The sequence below is a fragment of the Fulmarus glacialis genome, unplaced genomic scaffold, assembly GCF_000690835.1.
Source record: "Fulmarus glacialis isolate BGI_N327 unplaced genomic scaffold, ASM69083v1 scaffold11427, whole genome shotgun sequence".
Taxonomy (NCBI): Eukaryota; Metazoa; Chordata; class Aves; order Procellariiformes; family Procellariidae; genus Fulmarus; species Fulmarus glacialis.
Genome location: NW_009225126.1, coordinates 26,823 through 51,631, shown reverse-complemented (window position 1 = coordinate 51,631; position 24,809 = coordinate 26,823). Strand labels below are relative to the sequence as shown.

General features: G+C 37.4%; 1 protein-coding gene across 1 annotated transcript in view; it reads right to left on the bottom strand.

Moving 5' to 3' along the window:
* Positions 1–976: 976 nt before the first annotated feature.
* The window catches only part of SH3YL1 (SH3 and SYLF domain containing 1), a gene marked incomplete at its 5' end in the record, with an annotated part of 49,892 nt that continues 26,059 nt past the window's right edge, over positions 977–24,809 (bottom strand). The window contains one exon of the mRNA XM_009582381.1: positions 977–1,176. Within this exon, the coding sequence (XP_009580676.1) occupies positions 977–1,176 (200 nt within the window). The remainder of the gene's footprint in view (positions 1,177–24,809) is intronic.

Below are 24,809 nucleotides of genomic sequence, written 5' to 3'. Positions count from 1 at the left end.
TAGTGCTATACATTACTACATATATCCTACAGAAATATCTTCCCTATCATACTGTTAATAATTTACTCTACTTACTCAGTAATTTACTCTATGTTGCTCTTTCCTTAAGGATTAAACATTCAAAAAATCTTAAATGGGAAGAAGCAGGAAGAGTTGTGCAAGCTCACTTGTGAACCAGGGAGAGATTTCTCTATCTTGCCTTCCATCTGTGGAACAAGTTCCTACAGGAATCAAGGGACCTCATATGCCTATATATTTTCTGGGAGAGACTATTCATGCATTTTATTAAACAAACTTTCAGAAGTCCTTAAATTCTTCAAAGATGAGGGGAATGTAAGAGAAGCTATCAGAGAAGCTGAACTGCTTAACTGTTACACAGTTGTTTAAAAAAAAGGTCTTTGTAGGCTAACGAGGACAAACATTTGGGACCAGACTAAAGTAGTACTAAAGCAGTTACTAAGAAAAATTGCAATGCCTAAAGTGATTTTAAAAACTAAATATAAAGGTAATTTCTTCTGCTATACTGCGAAAAAAAAATCTGTGTTTAGTAAAAGTAAAGAACTCCAACTCAGAGACAGTTTGAAGCAAATCTGAGAGCATTTATTATAGAAACAGACCATAAATTATAATTTAATAGAAATCAGTATTTTTTCAGCATGTCTAGTTTTAAATTGTTTGTAATTTTTCCCTCATGTAAAAAATAAATCCATATAGCAAGACAGAATTGAAACTAGACACAAATTGGAGTACTTTTTATACAGCAACTTGCTCAAAAATAAAACTTCATCATAAATTGACTATCACCTACTATTTATTTAAGAAATAAGTTTAGGGGAAAGTTAAGGTCATTTAATATGTTTCAATTTTGTGTTAGAATAGTCTTGATCAAGACTCTCATTTTAATAAAATCTGAAAAGTTAAAATATATTTTTCAGTTTAAATACATTACTGCTTCAACATTTTCTTCTATACAAATTTAGTTGTTACTTATGGCAACATAATTGGCTGGAAAGATGCCAGTTTGTCCTCCTATTCTTCCTTCCCACCAATCAAACTGGGAATCTGTTTTGGTTGTGACTGTGATTTTGTCTCCAGCTTTGAAAGTCAAATCACCCGGCTGTTGTCCTTCGAATGAATAAAGGGCTGTCACTTCTACTGGATTGCTCCAAGAGTTACCTGAAGTGAAAGAAATGAAATAAAAAGGAAATTACTAAACTGCACATACAGTAAGTTCTTAAACACAATATTCTTAAACGACACTAGAAAACAATCACAAAGACACCAAAATAATTTATCTGAGCATATAAACCACTGATAAAAAACCACTTCATTTCCACTACATTCTTAGGTAAGTGCAATTTGGATTCTAGCCTACCAGCACAGTCTATTTAATAAACAAAGTGGTACTCTACACAAAATAAAGGTCAGCAATTTTTTCTATATGCCTCATACAGTCAAACAGAGACAGCACGAACAAAAGTGGTGCAATGAAGAAAGTGTGAGTACTTCCTGAAAGATTGCTGAACAGAACAACTTTCAGATTTTAGTTTTGGTATGTATTCTCTGTGACAGTTTCTTCAGAGAAATTACAAAACTTAAAGCAGGGATTTTTTAACAATATTCAGAATATAGGATGGTAAAATACAAAACAACCACAGCACTTCCCTTCTCTTTCCATAGGGTTTTTTAACAATATTCAGAATATAGGATGGTAAAATACAAAATAACCACAGCACTTCCCTTCTCTTTCCATAGGGTTTGCAGTGTCTAGGATTTTAGTGTATCTCACACATTGAACAAAACACACAAAACGTGCTAGCGGAAAGAATGGATTATGGTTTGACCTACTGGAAGAAACCTGGCTCACACAATGGTATTTTAGACCACATATACAGATGGCTTTTATTCTCTCTCCACCAGGCTCCTACATAACTATTTCAGTCCGTAAGCAGGGTTGGAATCGTGCCATGAGTCTTTTGATCTAGAGCTAAAATCACCCAAAGTCTTGGATACCATTATCCAGCCTCCACTCCTGTTGACATTTTTTTTAGCCCATATCGCAATGTTTATTACTATTGAACTTTCAATCTATGTGAGTATCTTCAATTTGCTAATAATTATGTTTGCTCTCAATTCCTTCAACTGTCTGAACTATACAAGGTAGTTGCATTTGTTTAATGTTGATTTAGAAAACAGTTAAATCTCTCGCATGAATGCATCTAAAAGTGAAAAATGGAAGGTGCAATGGAAGACTAGTTAAGAGGAAATAATGAAGACGTTTACACAGTCAGGTGGAGAGATTTCAGTATGTATTGCTCATATGGACATGATGGCTGCACAAATGCTCAAGCATGCAAGACTAAAGGCTTTTAGCATTAGCTGCACCTGCTTGCTGCCAGAACTGTGTTGCAAAAGGGGAAACTTAAGCTCTTCTTAGTCTACACATTGCAAGTACAGAGCTAGAAAGGATGGTGAGAGAAGCACCAATACAACTTTTCTTTTAGCAGTCTGTCGTCAACAACTGATACCCACAGAACTTCTCTTCCAGTTGCTTTTATCACTTCAAAAGAAAGCGGAAAAAACCTTTTTCCCTCAAGCTTCCCAAACACAAACTGTAGCCAAAACAGGACAGATAGAGAAGAATAATGGACTACAAATGTGCATACATAAACAGCATAAATTTTTCTTCCCAGCATCTGTCAATATATATGTTCATTCCGTAGGCCAGTTCTTTCCCTTCATGATCTGCATTTGTAGCAATCATCAAGGCTTAATACAAAATTCTTTGGTCATGTGCTGGGAGAGTGTTGGTTGCAGAGAAGTCAAATGCTGTCTTCCTGGATCACACAGTCTCTCTCTCCTGATATCTATATTCATGATCTAAAGTCACACACCACTATTTCTTATGATATGAAAACAAAACCAGATGAGAATACTCATGTTTGTCAGGTCCTTATCTCTACCAGTTACTCCTACCAAAAAAAGGCAGCAATACAGCTTTTCTAAATATCTTTTTTCACTCTTGAAACCCTGACAGACTGAGTATTCAGCAATTACATGATCCTCCTCCAAGAATTCAAGCATTTAATGCAGTCAGGATGATACAATGTGTTCCCATGCAAAGTGTGGTTTGAAGCTAGATATTTTGATTGAGGAAATCATAGCAAAACCCACAAAAGTAAAAGACGCTTTGACTTTTAATTCCTAGTTTTAATTGAAGAACAGTAAGAAAATACTGTGGCTCAGGACTCTTTAGGTGCTAAGGCATGAAAACAGTTATGACTCAGTCACATATAAAAAGGAAGATGGGGTGTGTTTTCCCTGTGCCGCATTCAGGCAGCACGCATGGGTAAAAGTGCATTTTATGTTACAATGAAGGCTACAAATTCTTACACTTTGAGTTCTTAACCATATGTGTTTCCATCACCTAAATGTTCAAATGGATAACCACTCAAGGAGAATTAGAGTTACTATACATTTATAAGTGCCCAAACTCTGTTAATATACTTGGAAAAATTAGATCATTGACATCACAAAAGAAGAGACTGAAAGTCCCAAAAGTGACTGAGAGAGCTTCTTTTCATTACATTCAATAGAAGAACTGTCACCTCACTTTAATATGCTGGATTCATAGCAATGGCAGGAAGTAGCAGTTACCTCCTCCATGGCTGAACTTGCATTAAGACTGTAATTCCTTTTACATAAACTATTGAGTATACTGAAATTGGCTAAGTAAAAGTGGGAAGAAAAATGAAGGGAAACTAGATGTAAATTAAAGCATGAAAAGGTGGAATAAAAGAAGTGCTTGTAAGATATTAAAGTGTAGTAGTGCATTTGATGCACCACAATCATGCCTCCAATCATTGTTTGTTCTGTCATATGAACAAGATTGTTTTACGCGTCCCACTTTTTGCACCTGTGCATGTGTATCTTTCCAAACACGCAGAAACCTCAAAGCACTATAGCTGATTATCAACATTGATTTCTGAGTCCTTGCCCTATTTGCTACCTGCTATCACTTAAAAGCATTTTCCAGCTTTATACCTGTCAGCTATTTCATAAAAATTCCTACTTAATTTTCCCTAGCAGCTCTTTCCCATACTATAGTTTCATTTTATTTCTCACAAAGATTCTAATCTCTGTGCTTTACTTCTGTATTTTTGTAGCATAAAACAGATAAAATGCATATTTATTGCACCCAGATTGCAGCATCCCATGCCTCATATTTGTACGGATCATCCTAACAAATAGGTATCTTAAATGAACGCACTGTTATGAAATCTAGCACACATATTATAAGGAGGAGCTATTTCATGGTCTTGTTTCCCCATTTCAGTTTTACATAAAAGGGTTTTAAATAAAATTGTTAGAGTCAACATGAAGATTGCTGAATGCATATATTGAAACCACATTTGCAGCTCACACAAGATGGTGCTGCAGTGCTACATACAGCATATGATACTGAAATCATTGAAATTTATGACTATGCACACTGGAATAAAAACAAATTACATTGCAGATAATCCTTAATTAATGGTATCTGAATACACACAGCACACTTCTACAAACACAGTGGTCAAAACAGAAATACAGAAATTTTGGCTGAAGATCAATTAGTGCAGCAGCCAGCATACATATTCAGTGCTCTAGCATACATGGGTATGGTGCATGCTGGATAACAAACTGCTCTGACCACAATATCCTTTCATTTTTATTCATCTTTACATACCATAATGATTTGAACTTTTTGCTATGGATTAAGGACTTTATAAGGTATAAACTAGAGAGAATTTACGGCCTCTTGGACACGCTGCAGTACCAGCCCCAGAGTGAATGAGAGCGCGATACAACTACCTTTAATTACAGAACATTTGCCACAGAATGAAAGCATTCTGCAGAAAGTTGCTATAGAACAGATACACTGGCTATATTTATATTGATTGGTTGAAGAGTGCCAGAGCCTTTCTTTGACTTTGAGGCCAACTGGCATAAACCAGCCACATATATACTAGTAAATGCTCACCATCCAGAGAGGAGAGCCACATCCAAACTACATACTAGTTTCTACACTGGAGTAACTCCTAAACCACATCTATGAATTATCCAGGAAAGTGCTAGGTGAGAATAATGCCAAAGAACTTTCTAACAACACAACCACATAGGTAACTGAGTTACAGTGCTTGGGCCAACGCCTTCACACTGTTTAACTGACTAGTAGGTGTAGCCACTAGTTTCACATTCTAATGTGAACCCATAAAATATTTGTAAACACATAGCCTGATTCTAAGACTGGTTTTTAGAGAAGGACAGGCATTTTACATCATTTTGGGTTCAGTTTATTAAGCTTTCAAAAACTAAATCCAAGTTGGAAGACAGAATAATACAGGCCAGCTGTGGGTTCCAAATTTAATTTTACTGGCATAGATGTATATCCCATAGCCACTGAATGTCTCATGCTGAAGAACTTGCAGAAGAATTATATAAAAACTGTAAAGTGCTGCATTTGGCCATTTACACAGCAATAAAACTGAAGTAAGTTTTATGTGCTTGAGGTTAGTGGTGAGATTACTAAACATCCACTTTGCAAAATTCACTAATTGTCAGCAATTAGAGAGCTAGCAGGATCTTTGCGGGTCATGTGTGCACCTAGATGATAGAAACTATAAGTGAATTAATACAAACTATTACTGCTGGTTTGGGGTTCATCCAAACTATATTAAGAAGCTTGCAAAAAAGGAGCCCTGTGACTCAACTGTTACTGCCAATGAGCCGTCTGATTAAGGGTACTGATGACTGACAGGGTAATCCAATTGTTGATTGTCCATATATAATGCACTTTCTGCTAAATCTCTACTTTGGTAAATGGGCTGTGGGTCTGGTTTCTTTTGAAGTTGAAAGGTTATAACATTGCTTCTATTTGGATGCAACATACCATATGAAAATGTGATTGTCTGGGTAGATATATTTTTCCTTGAAACTGAATAGTCTCTCTACCTTACTCAAATATTTTGTGCAACCTTTAGAATGCATGGCTACAGTTTTTGTTATTTAAAAATCAATGTGAGTGAGCAACACATTCAACATACTAACTTCTACTTTCTCTGTTTTTTGTAAAGAAGTAGAAAGAAGTGACTGGAACTGCCACACAAAATGTTAAAGTCAGATGAGTCTCCAGCATCAGAGATGACAGAAGTTGTACAGTGCTGGCATAAAAGCTCCACCAAGAAGTGTCAGCTTACAGAAAAGCTGCAATAGCATTCTCATTGATTAAATGGAGACCCAGAAAACTAAGCAACCACATGAACCCTGACTGTGCAGCAGAAATACGAGAAAAACAACAAACAGACCAAATGATGGAAAACAACTAATGGATCTAGGCAGATGTAAACATCTATGCTTTTAAAAACAAATATATCAAGTATCAAAAAGGTTTATGATCACTAGTGCAGTGTTCAAAGGCATTGCAAGCCTTCGTTATTACTCATAGGTTTAGGATGAGAGTTGTAGCTAACAGTGAACAGACAGAAATCTTACTTCTTTACCTGTTACGGGACACTGGGCTTTTGTTTGGAAAGGATTAGTATTGAGTTTATAATTAGAGTTCAGGAAAGAATCCAAAGTAGGCTGAAGAACTAGGTCACTTACTGGGTCTTGCAAATCTCTGAGTAAAAAATGATAGTTGGTGCCAGCAACAATGAAGAGTTTATAGGAGATTTTAGTGGCCACCCTTAGGAAATGGCCTGGACAACATGGCCTGCTAAGATACGACTGTGAGTGAGAATAGTGTGTGTGTATACATATATTGATTGTCTGAAGGATGTTTGCTCCAAATTATCATATTAAAAAGGAAGACTATTATCAGGGCCCCTACTGGACATGTTAAAGAGGAAGACAACCATTAGCTTGGTTCAACAGCTTTACATGAGCCAGCAACATGCCGTTGCAGCAAAGAAGGTGAATGGTACCTTGGGCTGCATTAGGCAAAGTATTGCCAGCACGTCAAGGGAGGTGATCCTTCCCCTCCACTCAGCACTGGTGAGGCCACACCTGGAATGCTGGGTCCAGCTCTGAGCTCCTCAGTACGAGAGACATGGACATGCTGGAGAGAGTCCAGCAAAGGGCCATGGGGATGATGAAGGGACTGAAGCACCTCTCCTATGAGGACAGGCTGAGAGCTGGCGCTGTTCAGCCTAGGGAAGAGAAGGCTCAGGGGAGATCTCATCAATGTCTATAAATATCTGAAGGGAGGGTGGAAAAAGGATGGAGCCAGGCTCTTTTCAGTGGTGACCAGAGGCAATGGGCACAAACTGGAACACAGGACGTTCCCTCTGAACATCACAAAACACTTTTTTACTGAGGGTAACTAAGCACTGGAACATGTTGCCCAGAGAGGTGGTAGAGTTTCCGTCCTTGGGGGTATTCAAAAGCTGTCTGGACAGAGTCCTGGGCAACTGGCCCTTGGTGGCCCTGCTTGAGCAAGGAGGTTGGACCAGATGACCTCCAGAGGTCAACCTTTCCAACCATTGTTGGAATGTCAACCATTCTGTGATTAGGTGAAAAACTTCAAAGAGACTTTTGAAACCAAGTTACCTTTAAGTATGAAAGCAGCCTGAAAATTTGTAATGGAGGGTGGGGAGAGACTCTGGACTGGAAACAGCAGTAATGAAAACCCAAGCTGATAAAAATAGAAGTCACCTTGCCAGCATCACCTCTGTCTAAGCCAGAGCAGCCTCCCTGTCAGACGCTGTGACTAGCGTGCGCTCAGCTAGAGGAATGACAGCATGCAGTGCAACTGTCTTTTTGTGCACATATGACCTTGTGGTGGGGCTTTCTTGCCAACATATGGATCAGTGGGTTGTAAGGAGCTGCACGAGCACACATAGAGCTGGAGTACCCACATCTCCAACAAGAGGTTTGTGCAAGTAGGAGAACCTGCACTGCGAGAATAGATTGTGTGTGCTCATAACCCATACTACCTGTGAGAGGTGATGTGCATGAATGTAAAGCTCTGTACATGTAACACTTGACATGCATGCAAGCCTGCAAGTGCAACTGAAACTTTGAAGGTTGCGTTTAGAAACTTCAGGAGTTTGTTAACATTCTGGAGTTGTCTAATATTGTGGTTTGTTTGCTGTAATGCTGATATTGATCCTGAATGTATACTTCACACATTACCAGCTAATTATCTGTCATTAGTAAATTAATAAAGCACTTTGATACTGATTTTGGTTTAAGCTATATGACCTGAGCAATCTTTCCCTGCGACAGTTCTTGCAAAAGTGTCAAGATTAGGGTTCAGGCTGAATGCCTCATGGCTATTGCTGAACTTTAATAATTATAATAAAAGAACTTAACTGCTGGTCTAGTAACGAAGGCAAGTATGTGTTGTGATGATAAAGCTAGCTGAGAGCAGGAATTCGAATACATAGTAAAAAGCTAAGCTTACTAGCAGTCCCATGAGAAGTTAGGATGACTGTTCTTTTTGCAAAAACAAATCAGTTTAACCTAGGACTGACAGAGGGACTGGGCTACTGTTAGTGTTAAGACTAGGATCAGAGATTAATAAATTAAGGGGCTGAAGAGAAAGATTCATTGGTGGACAAGCAATATCAGGAATGAGATGAGGCATTAAATGGCAAGAGTAAATATCTTACAGATATTTCTGGATTTGCTGTGCTTATCAACCAATAGAGCTAGATTCGGAAACTTTTAGTATCTCTTTTAGAGATACCATTGGATCCTTGCAGGACAAGTGAAGAATAGAATAAGAGCAACAAATGACTTATGGTTTATTCTGAGGTGGATACAAGTTACTGCATTAGAGTCAAAGTTAGCTTTAAGGGTGGAACTAGAATTTGGGTATGGAATCCAGTGAGCAACAGTTATTCAGCTTCTACACTACCTGTAATGGGGTTTGAACACGTCCAGTTTTTACAGTTATTGCTGCCCCTCCTCCTTCATATTTTCAGTTTTGAGGCTTATTGAGCTATATTTTGGGTAAGATTTGGGTAGGAACTGCAAGCACCAAATAAATACTTCTTCTGCTGGATCCAGCACATTGTGCATTAGAATGTGGAAGGCAAGGGGTGTGCAAAGGAAATAGCATGTAGTAAATTCTGAAGGCATCGGTGTCACTATTAATGACAGGGATAGCTTCTGAATTAGTGCTAGGGCTCAGGATAGTAGAAACTAGAGACCTAAAATTTTGACTTGAGGAATGCAGCAGCATCAGGGTACGATGATGCCTAAAGGCAGGCAGAGAAATGGCTTAAGTTTAACTTTGAAGTAGTAGGTGAACCACTAAGTTCAATCTGTAATACTCACAACAATGGGATGAAAGCTGGATCAGACAGGGAGTGCTTTTGGTTCTATTTGAGCTCAAAGATACTTAACCTGAGAGTCAGTGGAGGAATGTAAAGAGAATGATACAGGCAAAGTGATAGGGCAGGAAATAAACTTTGAAGCAAGAACTGAATGCGAGTAAAGGAATATTGAATTTGCAAAGGTCAGAGAGAAGGATGTTGCAACAATTGAATCATAACAGGACAAAAGCCTGGAGAAAAGTGGAGACAGAAAGAAAAGATTGCATCTTTGAAATGGTATTCATGGAACAATCTATAGGACTCATATCGCTCAGAAATTGAGAACTAAAGAAATTAAACGTGAAGACCACACATGCTCTTCAGTGGTCAGCAACAGGCAGTTTCAGATTCTATTTGATCATTCTTAGCTTGAATTCATAATTCATTAACAATGAGTACCAGAGCAAGGCAGGAAGAGATGGATCTGAAAGAAAGGTAGTTATGAGGTGTCTGCAGAAAATGTTATCTAGCAAATGAAAAGGGAAAAACAACAGCTAGCTGGGAAATCTTAACAGAAAAATGGAGGACTGGTAAGGACACCTTCTCAGTGACACTGGAAATACAGATGTAAAGGCAATTACAGACATAGCCCAGCAATGGAATTCAGGGAGCACAAGTATTACCAAAGAAAACAGAAGATAATTATCATATCAGGTTAAGGGAAGACGGAATGCACTTTCTAATATGTGGTTATAAAGAGGTCACCAGAGACTTGGAAGTACCCATTACGTTTACATCAGTGAATGGAGCAGTACCAAGGCCAACTGCCAGTCTGGCCCTGTCCATGCTATTAAACTCCATGTCTCCAAATCAGAGTAGCTTTATTCATATTGACTACTGGGGACAGTCTTTGGCACATGCTAACTTCCAAACTACTAAGGAATCATTTGTCAGCCTACTACCTTTCCCAGATCAAAATCATACCAGGAACCTGTTAACAATGAATGGAATAAATGATAAATTTTAGTACCCAAGCACATTCCCTGGCAATGTTTAATTTATCAGCATAGATAGAGCCAATGGCTTGAACTGGGTGCAAGAGAAACTGCTTTAAAGAGAGTCCAGCATAGTACTGAAGAACTCCAAACAACAAGATAAAAGAAGATTAGGTAACAGCAGTATGATCAACTATGGGCTTAATAAGATGAAAGAGGATGAGATGCTGACACTGGGAAGAGATATTACTGGATGAGATTGAGAGTTTAATAGTCAAATAGAAGCGACAAGATAGGATGGATACCTGGGGAAAATGGAGACAGAGGGCACAAAACAATGAGAATCTTCTGCATCTGTGAAAGCTATAAAGTTTAGAGAAGATATGAGCTGAGAATGAGTAGAACCATCATATCTGTACCAGTATCCTCCTGAAAAATACCCAGTGTGGACTGGTAAGAGGGGACAGACACTGGCTAGGACCTAAAGAATGATCTAGTAATGCAAGACCTCCAGACAGATGAGATTGGGAGCGTGTAACTAAATAAAGCACACTCTCTGAGACTTAGGTCAGAGTCTGGTATGTTGCCAGACATTAAACCACCTTTTTGGCCACTCCTCTTTTTGCCCCCATTAGTCATCTGGGGAGGCTATTTCAAAGCCCTACTCCCCCATTTGGTAAGAAAGCTTCTTAATGTCCAGCTTCAAGTAACTCACTACTAGTTTACATCTATTTTTTTTGTTTGTTGACATTGGCCTTTGGCTGAAACCCTTCTTTCTTGGCATTTACATTCCTTATGCTTTTATAGTCAAACAACATTTTTTAAACCTTCAGACTGTTACACTAAAAATAACTTAGCTACCCCATATCAGTGACTCCTTGCTCCACTCATTGTACTTATTCTTCTCCACATCTATTCAATTTTACCTAATTTTTCTTGAAAATGAGTGAACAGAATATTACCATAAGGTAAGAGGCCTGTAGGTAACTGACTTCTCACACACTACCATTAAGTGCAGAGCTGATTAAATAGAAGGGTGACAGAACTGACGGAACAGAGAACTCATTTTGTGGAGATCATGGATTTATTTCTGAACGTGAAAATAAAAAAATATTTGGGATGAATCTGTTCTGTCAGAACAGATCTTTTGATGAGGAGATGAAGTCATGAATGAAGAAATCAGCAAATAAAAAATGGAAGGGGAAGGAGAGTAGATAACAGTGGAGCTGAGGTACACGAACGAGAGAAGTATTAGTGACGTAGCAAAGCCATTCTTTTAGCTGAAGGCTGAGCTGAATCAAGGCTGCAGAATAAATGATAAAGCTAGACAACACAGAGCTAAGGGGTCAAATGCATTTAGAAGAATGATAATGAAGTTACAAAAACTAACAATGAAGATTGAGAGAAATCAAAATAAAGGGGTTGTGTACATAACTTAAAGAAACTTCAATATAGAGAGCTATAGATTTTGAATATGAATGGATGTATTCCAAATCCCAGAACTCTAAACCCAGAGCCATATTAGAAATTCAACATAATCTAATATTGAACACAAATGTTACTCATTAGTTTGATGATCATTAATCCAACAAAAAGTTATCAGTTCTATAAACTGTTTTAATATTAGCCGGTTTTGAGAGAAGAGAAGTCTCTGTATACAATAAAGGAATCTGTTTCAAGGTTACCGAAGACAAAAAAGGAAGCTAGCAAACAGAAGACTAGAGGGATGCAAAGTTAGGAGGGAAAAGAAAGATGTCTTTGTGATTAATGCCTTTATCTGTTCCCTGACCATAAGAAGAAATACCAGCACATGTATTAAATGGTGCAGCTATTTCAAAGAGACTAACGAAATGGGCCTAAAACTGACCTTTTGATATTAATTTAGAAAACAGTTAAGATCAGCATTAATCAGGTTGAAGTCAAAGCACTAATTGTGTGCTGGACCAGCAATATGGAGAGAGAAATTGGACGGTGTGTTGTCTGATATAATGCTAATTCTTCAGCTCTCTTTTCTCCAAAGAATTATGAAGCTGAAACTAGTAATAGTCTCAGTGATACAGCACCTTTTTGAAGAACATGAGGCAAATTCAACGTCTTGGTTATTTATATATGATCAGTCATACTGGGGAGTATCTACCTTTTACTACATCTAAACTTACCCTCTTGGCTTCCATTATATTTTACATCTATTTCTGAACTATTATGTTAAACAGCAGCTATGAAAATAACTTATGAACATAAAGTTATGCCCTACAGAGATTTGATTTCTTAGGTGAATTGTGTCAGGGATAGTCAAAGAAGCATTGGAAGGGAACTGAGAGGGAGTGTGTGGAAGAAAGATGTAAGGCTTAGTGCTGGATTTTTGAGGAAACCACTAATTATTCTTACATGCCAATTTCCTGCAAGCTGTTCAGTCCTCTAATTTTAAGTATCTCATGCCTTACGTCACTACTACATTTTGTAATTGCTTTTAAGTTAGAGTTTTAAAACAAGAATGAATACTAGTTTTAAATTCAAGATGCGTGAATTAACAGTGGTTTTGATCATAATAATTCTAATGAGTCACACACTAATGAGTTAGAACAAAGACACAATTGAAGACACACTTTGATGATATTCTAAAAGACAATCTTAGAGATAGTTCAGTTGTTTGAAAGCATGCATGTATGCCCCTAAACTTGCCTCCTTAGACACAAAACAATGGCAACTATTTCATTTATGTTATCATAACAGTGAAAAATGTACAGAATACTTCTGAAAACACAGAAAAAGATACTCTAGGATGTAAGGAAATAAAGCTACAAAAGTATGTAATTGTATGTTAATTACTAACTACATGCACATACAGCAAAAAAATCCTTCGTTACAACTGATTTTTCCGCTCAGCGTTTAGAAAGCAATCAAAATGATGAAAACTGCAACAGAAAACAGTATTCTGTTATTGAAATAGAAAATATATGGCTTGCAATTGATGTGACTACCAGCTTGAGTATTTCCTCAAATTTAGAAACCTCTTGCATATATTATGTAATTCCTTTATTAAAAAGGACTGATTTACTTGTTAGAATGTAAACAAACAAAAAAAAAAAATTCCACAGTGATGCTACAAAGTATTGAAACAACATTGCCTTAAAATATCCACTTCATAACCACATGCAATAATAAAAACACGACAGATATAGTATCTTATTCCATGTGACTTTTGGAAAATTGGCATCTTGGAGATTAAGACCTCATTAGGTATATTTCACTGGATACTTATACTTCGTAATGTTTTACGGATATAGAGTTTAATGCAATTAATAGTCCGTGCTTTGATAATTGAATTCCGAGGCTTTGCTATTCCTAAGTAGTTTCTAACAAATACTGTTTAGGTAATGTGAACTTTGGCTCAAAGTTGGGGCTCAGACCCACAAAGGTGATGTTGAGTTCATGTTCACAGATAGGTTGCACAAAAGTTAAGTCGGATTACTGAGTTACCTAGGTTACAATGTCACGATAAGCAGGAACAAAATACCTTATAAAGTTAAGATTCACTTACTGGGCACTTATTGGGCAATGTCCATTCTCAGGCTTTATCATTCACTATGCCTGGTGATAGGCCTAAAACAGCAGCATCTTTGGAAAGTGACAACTGGTCTATGTTTAAAGACTTAAGATGGAAGTGAAGTAAGGAAAGTAAGAGAAGAGATGAAAGGAAGTGCCATATGAATTATTTCACAGAGAAGAAGAGGGAAGTACACTAAAAGATGTCATGGCTTTCTTCTCTCAGGGCAAGACTAAACATCAGCCAGTGGGGGGTGGGGAAAAGGTAGTAAAGCAGAAGCATATTGTAGTATATTACACACTGGGACTCGCTGAATAAATTAACTTTTCAGGTCCTGTATGGCAACAAATTATTACATGTGCTAATGCCTACTTAGGAAAAAAGTCTCCATGCAACTCTCATTCAGAAAAAAAAATAGTAGCCCAACTGTATCCTAAATACTAGAAGTCATGAAAATAATTTCAGTTCTTGAATCACACCAGTATACAGATCAGTTCTTTTTTCAACCTAATGTGCTTCATTTTCCGTATTCTGAGATCACACCTCTCAGCCTTTAACCAAAGAAGAAAGGGTTTTATCTCAGCTTCTAGAGCAGAACAGACATATACCTCCTTACAAATTTCATTTTAGTTGTTTCTGGACAAATTACAAACCAAGTGTTTGTTCAACCTTACAAGTCAAATCTCAAATGTCATATCCACATTAAACTACTAATTTCCTTAATGGCCTTTTTTATTTTGTTTTTTAAATGTAGACTCACCTCAAAAAAACCCTCAGCATACACAAAACACTGAACAGATGTTTGGGAAGGCCTAAATATGCACGGTAGATTTGACATTTTATATCTACAGGTAATAATCTGCTATAATCAGATATAAGCATAAATCTTTCTGTACAGACACTTGAAGTATGTCATATGCCACCATTGATCCAATTAATCTCCAGTAATGCTCATCTGATCAAAGGTCAGGAGACATGATATTCAGCAAATCACGCTCAGAACAAATAATCTCTTGCCTTAGCTGTTGTTTTGCTACTAACTATGGCTTGTTTTGGGTAAGTAAACAAAACCACTTGTCTTTCTCTACTTTCTGAAAAAAAGCTTCTTAAGATTCTCAAAGTATTTAAATTCAACATTGAAATCTGAAAACAATTCCTTCTTCATAACTAAGAAAATGAGGATAGACTTTTTGGGGTAACTGAGCTTCACTGACTCTGCAGTAAAGCAGTACCCTTTAAATGCCCACACAAATGCCTATTTGTGCTATCAGTTACACAAACCTGCTCTGAAGAGGGAGGGCAGGCACCGGTTCACAGAATCATAGAATAGTTTGGATTGGAAGGGACCTTTACAAGTCGTCTAGTCCAACCCCCCTGCCATGGGCAGGCACATCTTCAACTAGATCAGGTCGCTCAGAGCCCCGTCCAACCTGACCTTCAATGTTTCCAGGGATGGAGCAACTACCACCTCTCTGGGCAACCTGTGCCAGTGTTTCACCACCCTCATTGTAAAAAATTTCTTCCTTGTATCTAGTCTAAATCTACCCTCTCTTAGCTTAAAACCATTACCCCTTGTCCTACCACAACAGGCCCTGCTAAAAAGTTTATCCCCATCTTTCTTATAAGCCCCCTTTAAGTACTGAAAGGCTGCAGTAAGGTCTCCCTGAAGCCTTCTCTTCTCCAGCCTGAACAACCCCAACTCTCTCAGCCTTTCTTCATAGGAGAAGCGTTCCATCCCCCTGATCATTTTCGTGGCCCTCCTCTGCACCCGCTCCAAGGGCCATGTCTTTCTTGTGCTGAGGGCTCCAGAGCTGGATGCAGTACTCCAGGTGAGGTCTCACCAGAGCAGAATAGAGGGGCAGAATCACATCCCTTGACCAGCTGGCCACACTTCTTTTGATGCAGCCCAGGATATGGTTGGCCTTCTGGGCTGTGAGTGCACGTTGCCAGCTCATGTCCAGCTTTTCATCCACCAATACCCCCAAGTCCTTCTGGGCAGGGCTGCGCTCAATCCCCTCATCCCCCAGCCTGTATTGATACCGGGGGTTGCCCCAACCCAGGGGCAGAACCCTGCACTTGGCCTTGTTGAACCTCATGAGGTTCACATGGGCCCACTTCTCGAGCTTTGGGAAGTGGCTTCGTTCTATTCTACAATCACTTACAGGCAAAGAAGTGTCCTATATCCAGAAGACCTGGTGTCTGTTTTATTACAGCAGCTGTAGATTTAAGGCAATTTCAAAACATTTGAGGTACCTTGGATAATATCAAGGAAGGCCTGTATCATTCCAGGAACTACACTCTTTAATACCTCTCAGTACTAAATGTACACACCAGTTCTGGAAAGGAGTGCAAAACCAAATACTAAGCCCTCTTCCACTTCCATGGGAACTGTCTCAGCAAACCCTATTTTCTGAATCAGTTGCAGAGCTAGACGTTATGTATTACTTAAGTAGGTTCTTTGTCCAGGTTTCCAGTGTTACAAAGCCCTCCAGTTGATTTCTGGAATAACTTAATAACTACATTCTCCATTAACAAAGAAATGGTGGCTGGAAAAAACTATTTCATGTTTAATACTTGTTGTTAAAGAGAGCACAAGGCAAAGTTAGACACAGATGTTCCGTACAAGGTATGCTACCCTCAATTTTGCTCCAGAGCCTGAACAGATACGAAATCCATCATCAGCTGCAAATCTGTATGCATGGAATGGAGATATTATACACACTTTTATAATACACTCACAAAACCCAGAAAAAGGCTCAAGTATTTTTGACCTTTTCCACATAAGCTAGAAATGGACCATTTCAAAGCAGCTTCTATGTCACCAACTTGTGTCACTACTGAACAGTGTCACGTCTAGCAAACAAAACCAGTGGTTTCATTGGTGGTTGAAACAGACCTGACTATATTTAAAGTTTAAGTTACTGTGCAAATTAAGCTTATTCAGTATGAAACATATTTCACTGTTTTTGAGTTTCTGGCCTACTGGGGAACATGCTGGCTCATCATCTTCATCTGCTGATGGAATGCTTTCTATCTTTGTTTCAGCACACTCAGCTTTTGCATTAAAGTGCCTTTTTTGTAAAGCATCTGCGGATGGATTTGATATTTAGGATATAAAAAACCCACCTCCTGCTTGCAAGAGTCAATTCCGTAACAGTACTTTTGCTGATTACTTTTTCAATTTTTCTGCCTTTTCAAAAAACATTTAAATTTTCATTCAAACTGAAATGGTCAAATAAACTGTATCAATGTCAAGGGCTTTATTATGTTCAAGACTACATTAATGCAAATAATGCCTGTGCTGAAATCATACTGCAAAAGCTGAGATGCAATGCTAAGCATAACCTTCATATTCTAAAAAGTACAGTACAGTAATGAGAACTGAGCACTGTTTTATTCAGGTCAAACTGACTATTTAGGAATGATTTGCAGATCTTTTATTATGTTGACAAGCTTCTCCATGTTTCCTCTACACAGACTGAGTAACATCTCAACCTGAATACACTGTCTCTGCATTTTGCTTCTCAAATCTCTGTACTGTCAGATTCAAAAGTTCTGCTAATGTGTTATTAGTACATGAGCTAGTTCACTTGATGTAAGTCTTAGCTTTTACCCCAGTCTGGGAAATAACCTACAGCCACAAAAAAACCCTCAAAACCAACCAAAAAAACCCCCAAAACCCACAAACAAAAAACCAAACTAGTAAACCCAACTTAACTCTATACAGTTTCTGCCAGCTTCTAGGGTAATGTTTTGTGAAACACTGATTGAAAATTTTTTTCAGCCTTGCATGGAGAAAAACTTCTCTGCACTGGTTAGAAAAAATGGTTAAAAATAATAAAATTATATGAGACAAAGAGGTATCTCATATGGAAACATACAAAATAATATTATTGTACAAGGCCTCATTTGAAGTGCTGTTGACAATCTTCATCACCAATGTTTAAAACTGGATAAGGAACAGGATGACCAGGAACAGAAAGCCTGTTTTCAAGGGGAAATGAAAATGAGCTAAACAGAATAAAACTCAGATGAAAGAGGTTACTAACTACCGGACAAAGGAATAAGACAGAAAAGTATTTTAGCTAAAGAACAGGAAGGCATGAGACAAAACTGATTTAATCTTGCTAAGAATAAATTCAGATGAAAAGTAAAAAGAAGTTTCAAGTCATTAAAAAAGAAAGATTCAGAAACTGCTTTCTGTAAAAAAAGCTGGTGAGTATCTCCTAACTATTTTAACGCAAAGTCTACCACTTTCACGATAACGTATTTATATTACGTGAACACCTGCAATATATAGAAAACTCTTGTTAACTTTAGTTGGGTTAAGGGATTCGGAGGCTGTTGAAATTTATGCTAGGATTTATTCTTGCCATAATTACTTATTCTCATTGCTATTATGTTACTCTACCACCAGTACAGCCATTATTAACTCTACCTACACCACGGGCTATCTCAGCTTATAACTTCCGAAGGTATTCAACAGATGTTCCCTTCCTCTGCCAAATGGTGACCCAAGCAATTGTACTTCCACTTACAGTATCCCATGGCACAATCCTGTATCATTTGATCAGAGTATAAACTGGTAGGAGAAAGGTAGATACCCCTACTTTATCACAGAACAATTTCAGTAAGAGCTAGAAACAGCACAGACCCACGAACTAGTGCCTAAACTTATCAGTGCAAACTCTGCAACTTGCAACCTCCACCCTCATGAGGATGAAGCATCTTGGACTGCCACCATCATCCAACCTGTGTTCACGTTACGCTTCCCAGGCTAGCTTTGCTGAATAGTCATTACATCAGCCTGGCCAAAAAGTACACAGTTATGATAAAGTTCATGAAATGAAACAGCAAACAGTGCTGCAATTTTCAGTTAAAATTTAAGAATTGTATTGACAGTATTCTTCATACTTTTATGAACATGATGCAATGCTACGTATGCTTTTAGGTCAAGTGAAATATTGGATGTGTAGACGCTCCTTCAAAAAAAAAAGCTTATAGTAACTACATTTGTGAAAAAAATATCCCTTAGTTCAAGTATGAGGAAATTCTGGCTTGCAGATGGGATTTGGCCACTAACTCCAATTTGTCCAATGTGCAACAAACATGAAGGCAGATTTTTCCCCCAACAGCACCTCCAAACTTTCTCTGCTGCCCTATACTCAGCTGTACCACTAATCTCAAATTCCTCCTCATCTTTCTGTAGTAGTTCACAAATGGCAGAACTGTTAGAAGGAGTAGGGAAGAGACAGTCTGAACCTTATGGCAGGGACCAATACATGAAATTGAGTACCAGAGCAAGTTTTTCCTTTCTATTTTTCCTTAGAGAAGAGTTTTCTATTTTCTTATTTTTAATCTTCTTTTGACTCCTTCCTTGCTAAATAGCAAAGGATCTGCTAAGAACACAAACATGCACCACTGAGAGGAAAGGGGGAAGAGGGGTGCAAGTCTCACAGTGTATGAACAAAATAATAATACCTCACGTCCTTTCCACAAGAGTAGAAGTTGTTTCCATTGAGCTTCTTGAAGAACCAAACAACTGGAAAAAGGGTATGTAAAGGTTGCCTAATATGGCAATAAAATTGTTAATGAGAAAGAGAAACCCAAAGGAATATAACCAGAGAAGCCTCAATGAAATCTTTGCCAGACTTCCCCCATGAACAGGTAAGAAGTTTCTTGAAACCGTATCTTTTTGTAAAAGTAAGAAGCATTATTATATCTTTCTATTTATACCATTTCTAGAACAGTTATTTGTCATACTAATTTAGTTTATCTTAGTGTTTGCCTTATTGATTTATTTTTGCAAGGCCTCCTATTTCTTATTCAGGAACTGACAGGTTTTCCACAAAATGTGAATGACCTTGGTTCAATCAGCAATATCCAGCTGGCTGATCTGCATGATGTAACGCTGAACTAGCACAGCCAAGGTAGACACAGGTCCCTCCATGAGAGAGAACACATCACTTTTTGGGGAACCATGGCACTTAATTTTACTGCTCATGGAAAAAATATATTAAAAGTGGTTGTTCCATCAGGGTAAAAACTAATTAATTCCCAAAGAAAGGAAAGTATTATCAGAGTCTTCCCTTAGCACTTAGTATAAAGTAGATGTTCAGTATCCTTCCAGAAACAGATATGCGGCATTTCCTCCCATCTCCTTCCTGCCTCTCACCAGAGATAAGAGGAGTGGTGGGGATTGTGTGGAAGACAGGATGTTCTCAAACATGCAGTTTTCAGATGTAGTGAAGTTTCTTGTCCCTGCTATCAAGATGGATCTGTAAAGCTTCACTCTACCATTACTGCAAAACAATCTCCATTTCTTAGTTCAGCGTTAGCTTTCATCTCAAGTCAATCAAGCACAGGGCATTTTGCCACAGTCTAGATAGAAATCCTGTATATCTATCACTTCCTTGAGGTACTTAAAAGTCCTGTTTGGCTTCTATTAGTATTAATGAAGCAGAAGATCCCATACTCCCAAAGCCTTTTCTAAATAAATAGATAGGAAAGCAATTTAAACTTGCCTTTGTCCTACTACTTGAATAATACAGAAAGAAAATACTATCTAAGGCAGTACACAGCTTTGAAATAACTTTTTAAGCATAGATTTCATAAATATGCTAAAACTTAAGCTGCATGCTTTACAAGGGCCTCAGACAAAAGATTTTAACCCATACCATTTAACATTTGTACGTTCACATGAACAATTTCACATTTTAAGTGCTGTGAATCAGAATTATCACCTTAATGGTGCTTTACACTTAAAAAATAAGCGTAGATTGCACTGAGATTTTCCTATGATTTAGCTCTGATTTCCTAATTTTTATTCCAAGCCATTAAAAAATGCCAAGAAAAAATATTGTTCCCCATGCCAGTATATCTGGTTCATATTTAGCATAACAGGTCTCTGCCAGTGCATGCACACATCAGAAAGACCCCAATTTCATCCTAGCATGTCTGACCTCAATCTCTCTGTGCCTTGTTGTATTTTGAGTTAGCTGATTATACGCAGTAAGTTATTTGTTTCAGTATGACCAGTGAAGTCCTGCATGCTATATATTTTCCTCTCAGCTTGCCACAACATAAGCCATAAGCAGCTTGATTATCTGACTTACTACATTCATGATAGTAATAGTACGATCCTAGTAAAAGTGAATCAGGGATAAAAATAGTCTGAAAAATAATTTCCTGGGATTTCCTGGGCTTGGTTAGTATTAAGAGCGAGCTCATAATAGCAAGAAAATTAATACTGTGGGGGACCACCAGATGGATGTTTTATTTTTCCAGTAACTAAATATAAATCATGTTGCAAGCCTTGCCACGAAAAACACAAAAATAGATCAAGCTTAGCTAAAACTCTTAAAAGCAAACAAACAAAAAAGGTACTTTCCAGGGGGTTAACTTTTTCATGTTTACTAAATTAGTAGACAATGTCATGAAGGATTATGACAGATACATCAGGTATCTCACTTGGTAAAAATTTTCTAAAACAAATATCTATTAGTCACACTGAGCTGCCTTATTGATTTTACAGTTTATAATCTGCTAGAGTTCCTCCTCAAATTATAGTATAGAAGGGACAGATTACTGCACAGCTTGGTGAGGGTTCTTGCTTACAATGTGAAATACTTCTTCTTGATCCTGCAGTAAATCTCTGCCTTTCTTGCAAAAGGAATAATTATGAACTGAAGAATGAAAAGTGGCTTTTTTCAGTTCCAAATACACAGCACAAATCCACAGCACCTAAAGGAATATGCACATATCTGATTTTATCTGAGTTTGTTATTTTAGTTATTTTATCCAGTTTTCAGTTAATTATTGAAATCAGTATCTTTTATTCACCACAGAAAATGTCTATTCCACTTCCCCATGAAGACACACAATGGGAGAAAATTTCACTAACCAGTTAACTTCCTTATCTACAGGGAGGGAGTACAGCACAGAAATATTACAAGAAAATATGGGAAACTCAATTGAAAGAACGGCTTCCTTTATCAGCACTCCATCAGGTGGAGCAGATGATTCTGTTTATCTCCGATTTCTCATCTCCCCATTAATGAATAGACTTTTAAAAGTGTACAATCTAATGCCTGTGAAAATGACTCAGGGGCAACATTTCTGAAATATTAGCCAGTCTCAGTGACAGAAATAAATCACGTTTCCATGGATTATTTCATTTCTAGATCAAAAGCAAAACACATTTTTCCCCTCATTAAGAACCACGGAGTTTTCCTCCATCCTTAAAAACAACACGTTTGGATTCCTTCTCCCTTCCAGGTCTGTGCAGATAGCATGGTACAAAAACAATTTTATAATCTTACTTAACTAAAAGTTAAAAGCTTTTGATTCATTTTTACTACAATTTAAGTTGGCAAATGAATCTGCAGAACGATGACACCATTTTAAATCATCTTGATCCAGAACAGACAGAAAAAGGCAAAAATTGCAATATTGACAATATTCTAGAAAGACAGACTTTAAGCATATGCATTCTGACAACACAGGAAAAACAAAAATTCAGATGTTACACTGGGAAAGTTAGCCTGAGACCACAGAGATACCTGGATTTTATTGGATCCCAAGCTGATAAAATACTTCTACTTTACTATTGTGGTGTTTAGTCTTAATTACAATAAAGATGCCCCAGTCAAAAGTCGCTCATCAAGAGGAGATTTGGGTACACTTACATTTCTCTTATAGTGTAATTGTCACAATTTTTTTGTCAGTGGGTATTTCTAAATGTGGAATTGCATATGTCAGATTTCCAGTTAAATTTGAGTTGTTCTGAAATAGTACTATTTAAAACTAAGTTAAGAGAAGCATATTAGAAAAATAAAGTGATTGCTTCATTTAGCAAAGCAAGCCTATTTTAAACTTGCAAGCACATAGAGTGATGCTCTCTTTCAGCAGCTCTAACTAAAAATTCCATTGTTTCACTACACTGGGTTTAAACAAGCTCAGCAGTACATGTAATTAGAGGTACTAATTAATGCAGAGACAGCTAAAATGGTGTCCATGTTCCAGGTTATATTTTGTCTTTTCCCTGAATTTGATCAATATTATCTTACAAGGCAGCAGCTCTAAAAATTACAAGATCATAAGTCAGATGGAAACTGAACTGCAGAACAGGCATGCAAGTAAAATAAGTGAAACAGGGGCTGAAGTCACAAGTGAAAATTATGCTACTATCCTCAGAGAGCTGCAAAACAGATTTTCTTTAAAGCTTTTTACCTCAGAAGCAGTCTATGAATTCTTAGTCCATATAATTGTGTTCGCTTAGTTAACACGTTTTTAACTGGCCACAAAAAAACCCATAATGTACTAACAAAAAGAAATTCACATGCAGACCCTCAAGTTTCCTTGACAAAATACACTTCAGGAGGCATGAAAATCTGTCTTGGAATTCTCACAGCAAACAGATTTTCATAGATCTACTGAACCATCTGGCATTCATAGATTACCGAAAGAAACTTTGAGATCATCTCCGAAATTATAGAGAATTGGGCCAGACCTGATTCCTGGAGAACTGTAACCATGAAAAGCAGCATCTCCGAGAGGGATTTAGTTAAACACAAACCGAATCTACCACAACCTCATGGTACCACCTGATCAGAAAGGATTGATATTGTCTCAACTGTTTTAACATAGAGTAGCAACATGTAAGAAGGTTGAAGTAAATAAATGAATACATAAACAATAAAAAAGGTAGGGACTGAAGTTTAGTCCAAATTCATTATGGCTTTTAGGAGCCCAAATCTTATTGATCTCAGTGAGCTCACATCTCAGAATTTGCTATTTGTAGCACCATTTAAAATCCAAGAGGAAAGAGAAAATGACTTACAACAAAAAGCTCATCAATCTGTTTAGCAATCAAAAGAAAGATCAAGGAAGATCAAAAGGTGATTTGATTACAGCACAATTATCTCAAAGGGAACAAGAGGGGGAAAAAAAAAAAAAAAACTTCTGGGCAAGAAAGAGCTCTTTAATATAGTGAAGAAAGCCACAACAAACATCATTGTCTAAAAGCTGCAGACAAATTCATATGGGAAGGCATGAATTTTTAATAACGAGGTTGACAAATCACTCAAACCATCATTGAAGGAAGGAGGTTTTTTAGGTTCTTAAAAACGGTGACAAATTTCTCATCTGCCTCCGCGTCTTCATCAGTAGGCTTGATATAGCACTTCTTTCACTATGTAAGAATACAGTATATGCCTAATGGGGCAGTAACAATCTGTTAATATTTTCATATTAATTTCAAAGTGAAAAGTTTCTGCTGAAAAAACTAGTTACAATTCGTGTTTTGATTTTTTCAAAGTTCTACTGTAATCAGGTTTGGGTGTGATGATTTTATGCACAATAGTCTTAAGGGTTCAATGTCTGCAGATAGATAATTTATTCAGTTCAAAAATCAAAAGAAGGCAGCACATATTTTCCCCAAGATAAAATTAAATTTAAAAATATTTAGCTCAAGTACTTGTGGAAGGTAAGAAAGCCAATGTTTCTGAGAGAAATCTAAAAAAAACCTTGAACATTTAGGCTTTATAGGCACAAGTTCTTATGAGTTTTTTAAGCAAATCACATGACTGCTTAAAAGATGCAAAGAGCATCATTACTTTCTCCTAATTATGACAAAATACTTACACTGTTATAAAGAGAAGTGCTTTTGCGTTTACGATGAGCGTTTTGTCTTACAGTATTGTAGCCATAGACCCACCCTCTTGTTCATAAACATTCCTGAAAGGGAACATATTATTGAGCAGACGCAGAATGAAACACTAAGCAAATATACATTTTCAAGGACAGAGAACTCAAGCCCATGATGATTTTTGATAACTGTGAATGAACAGTGAAAGAACAGTGTTTGGAAGGGGAAAGTTTTTTGCATTTGCATTCCCATTCCTGCCTCAAGTCTGTCTCCTGATTGTTTCAGCATCTTGGCAATTTTAAGTGATTCTTTTCCAA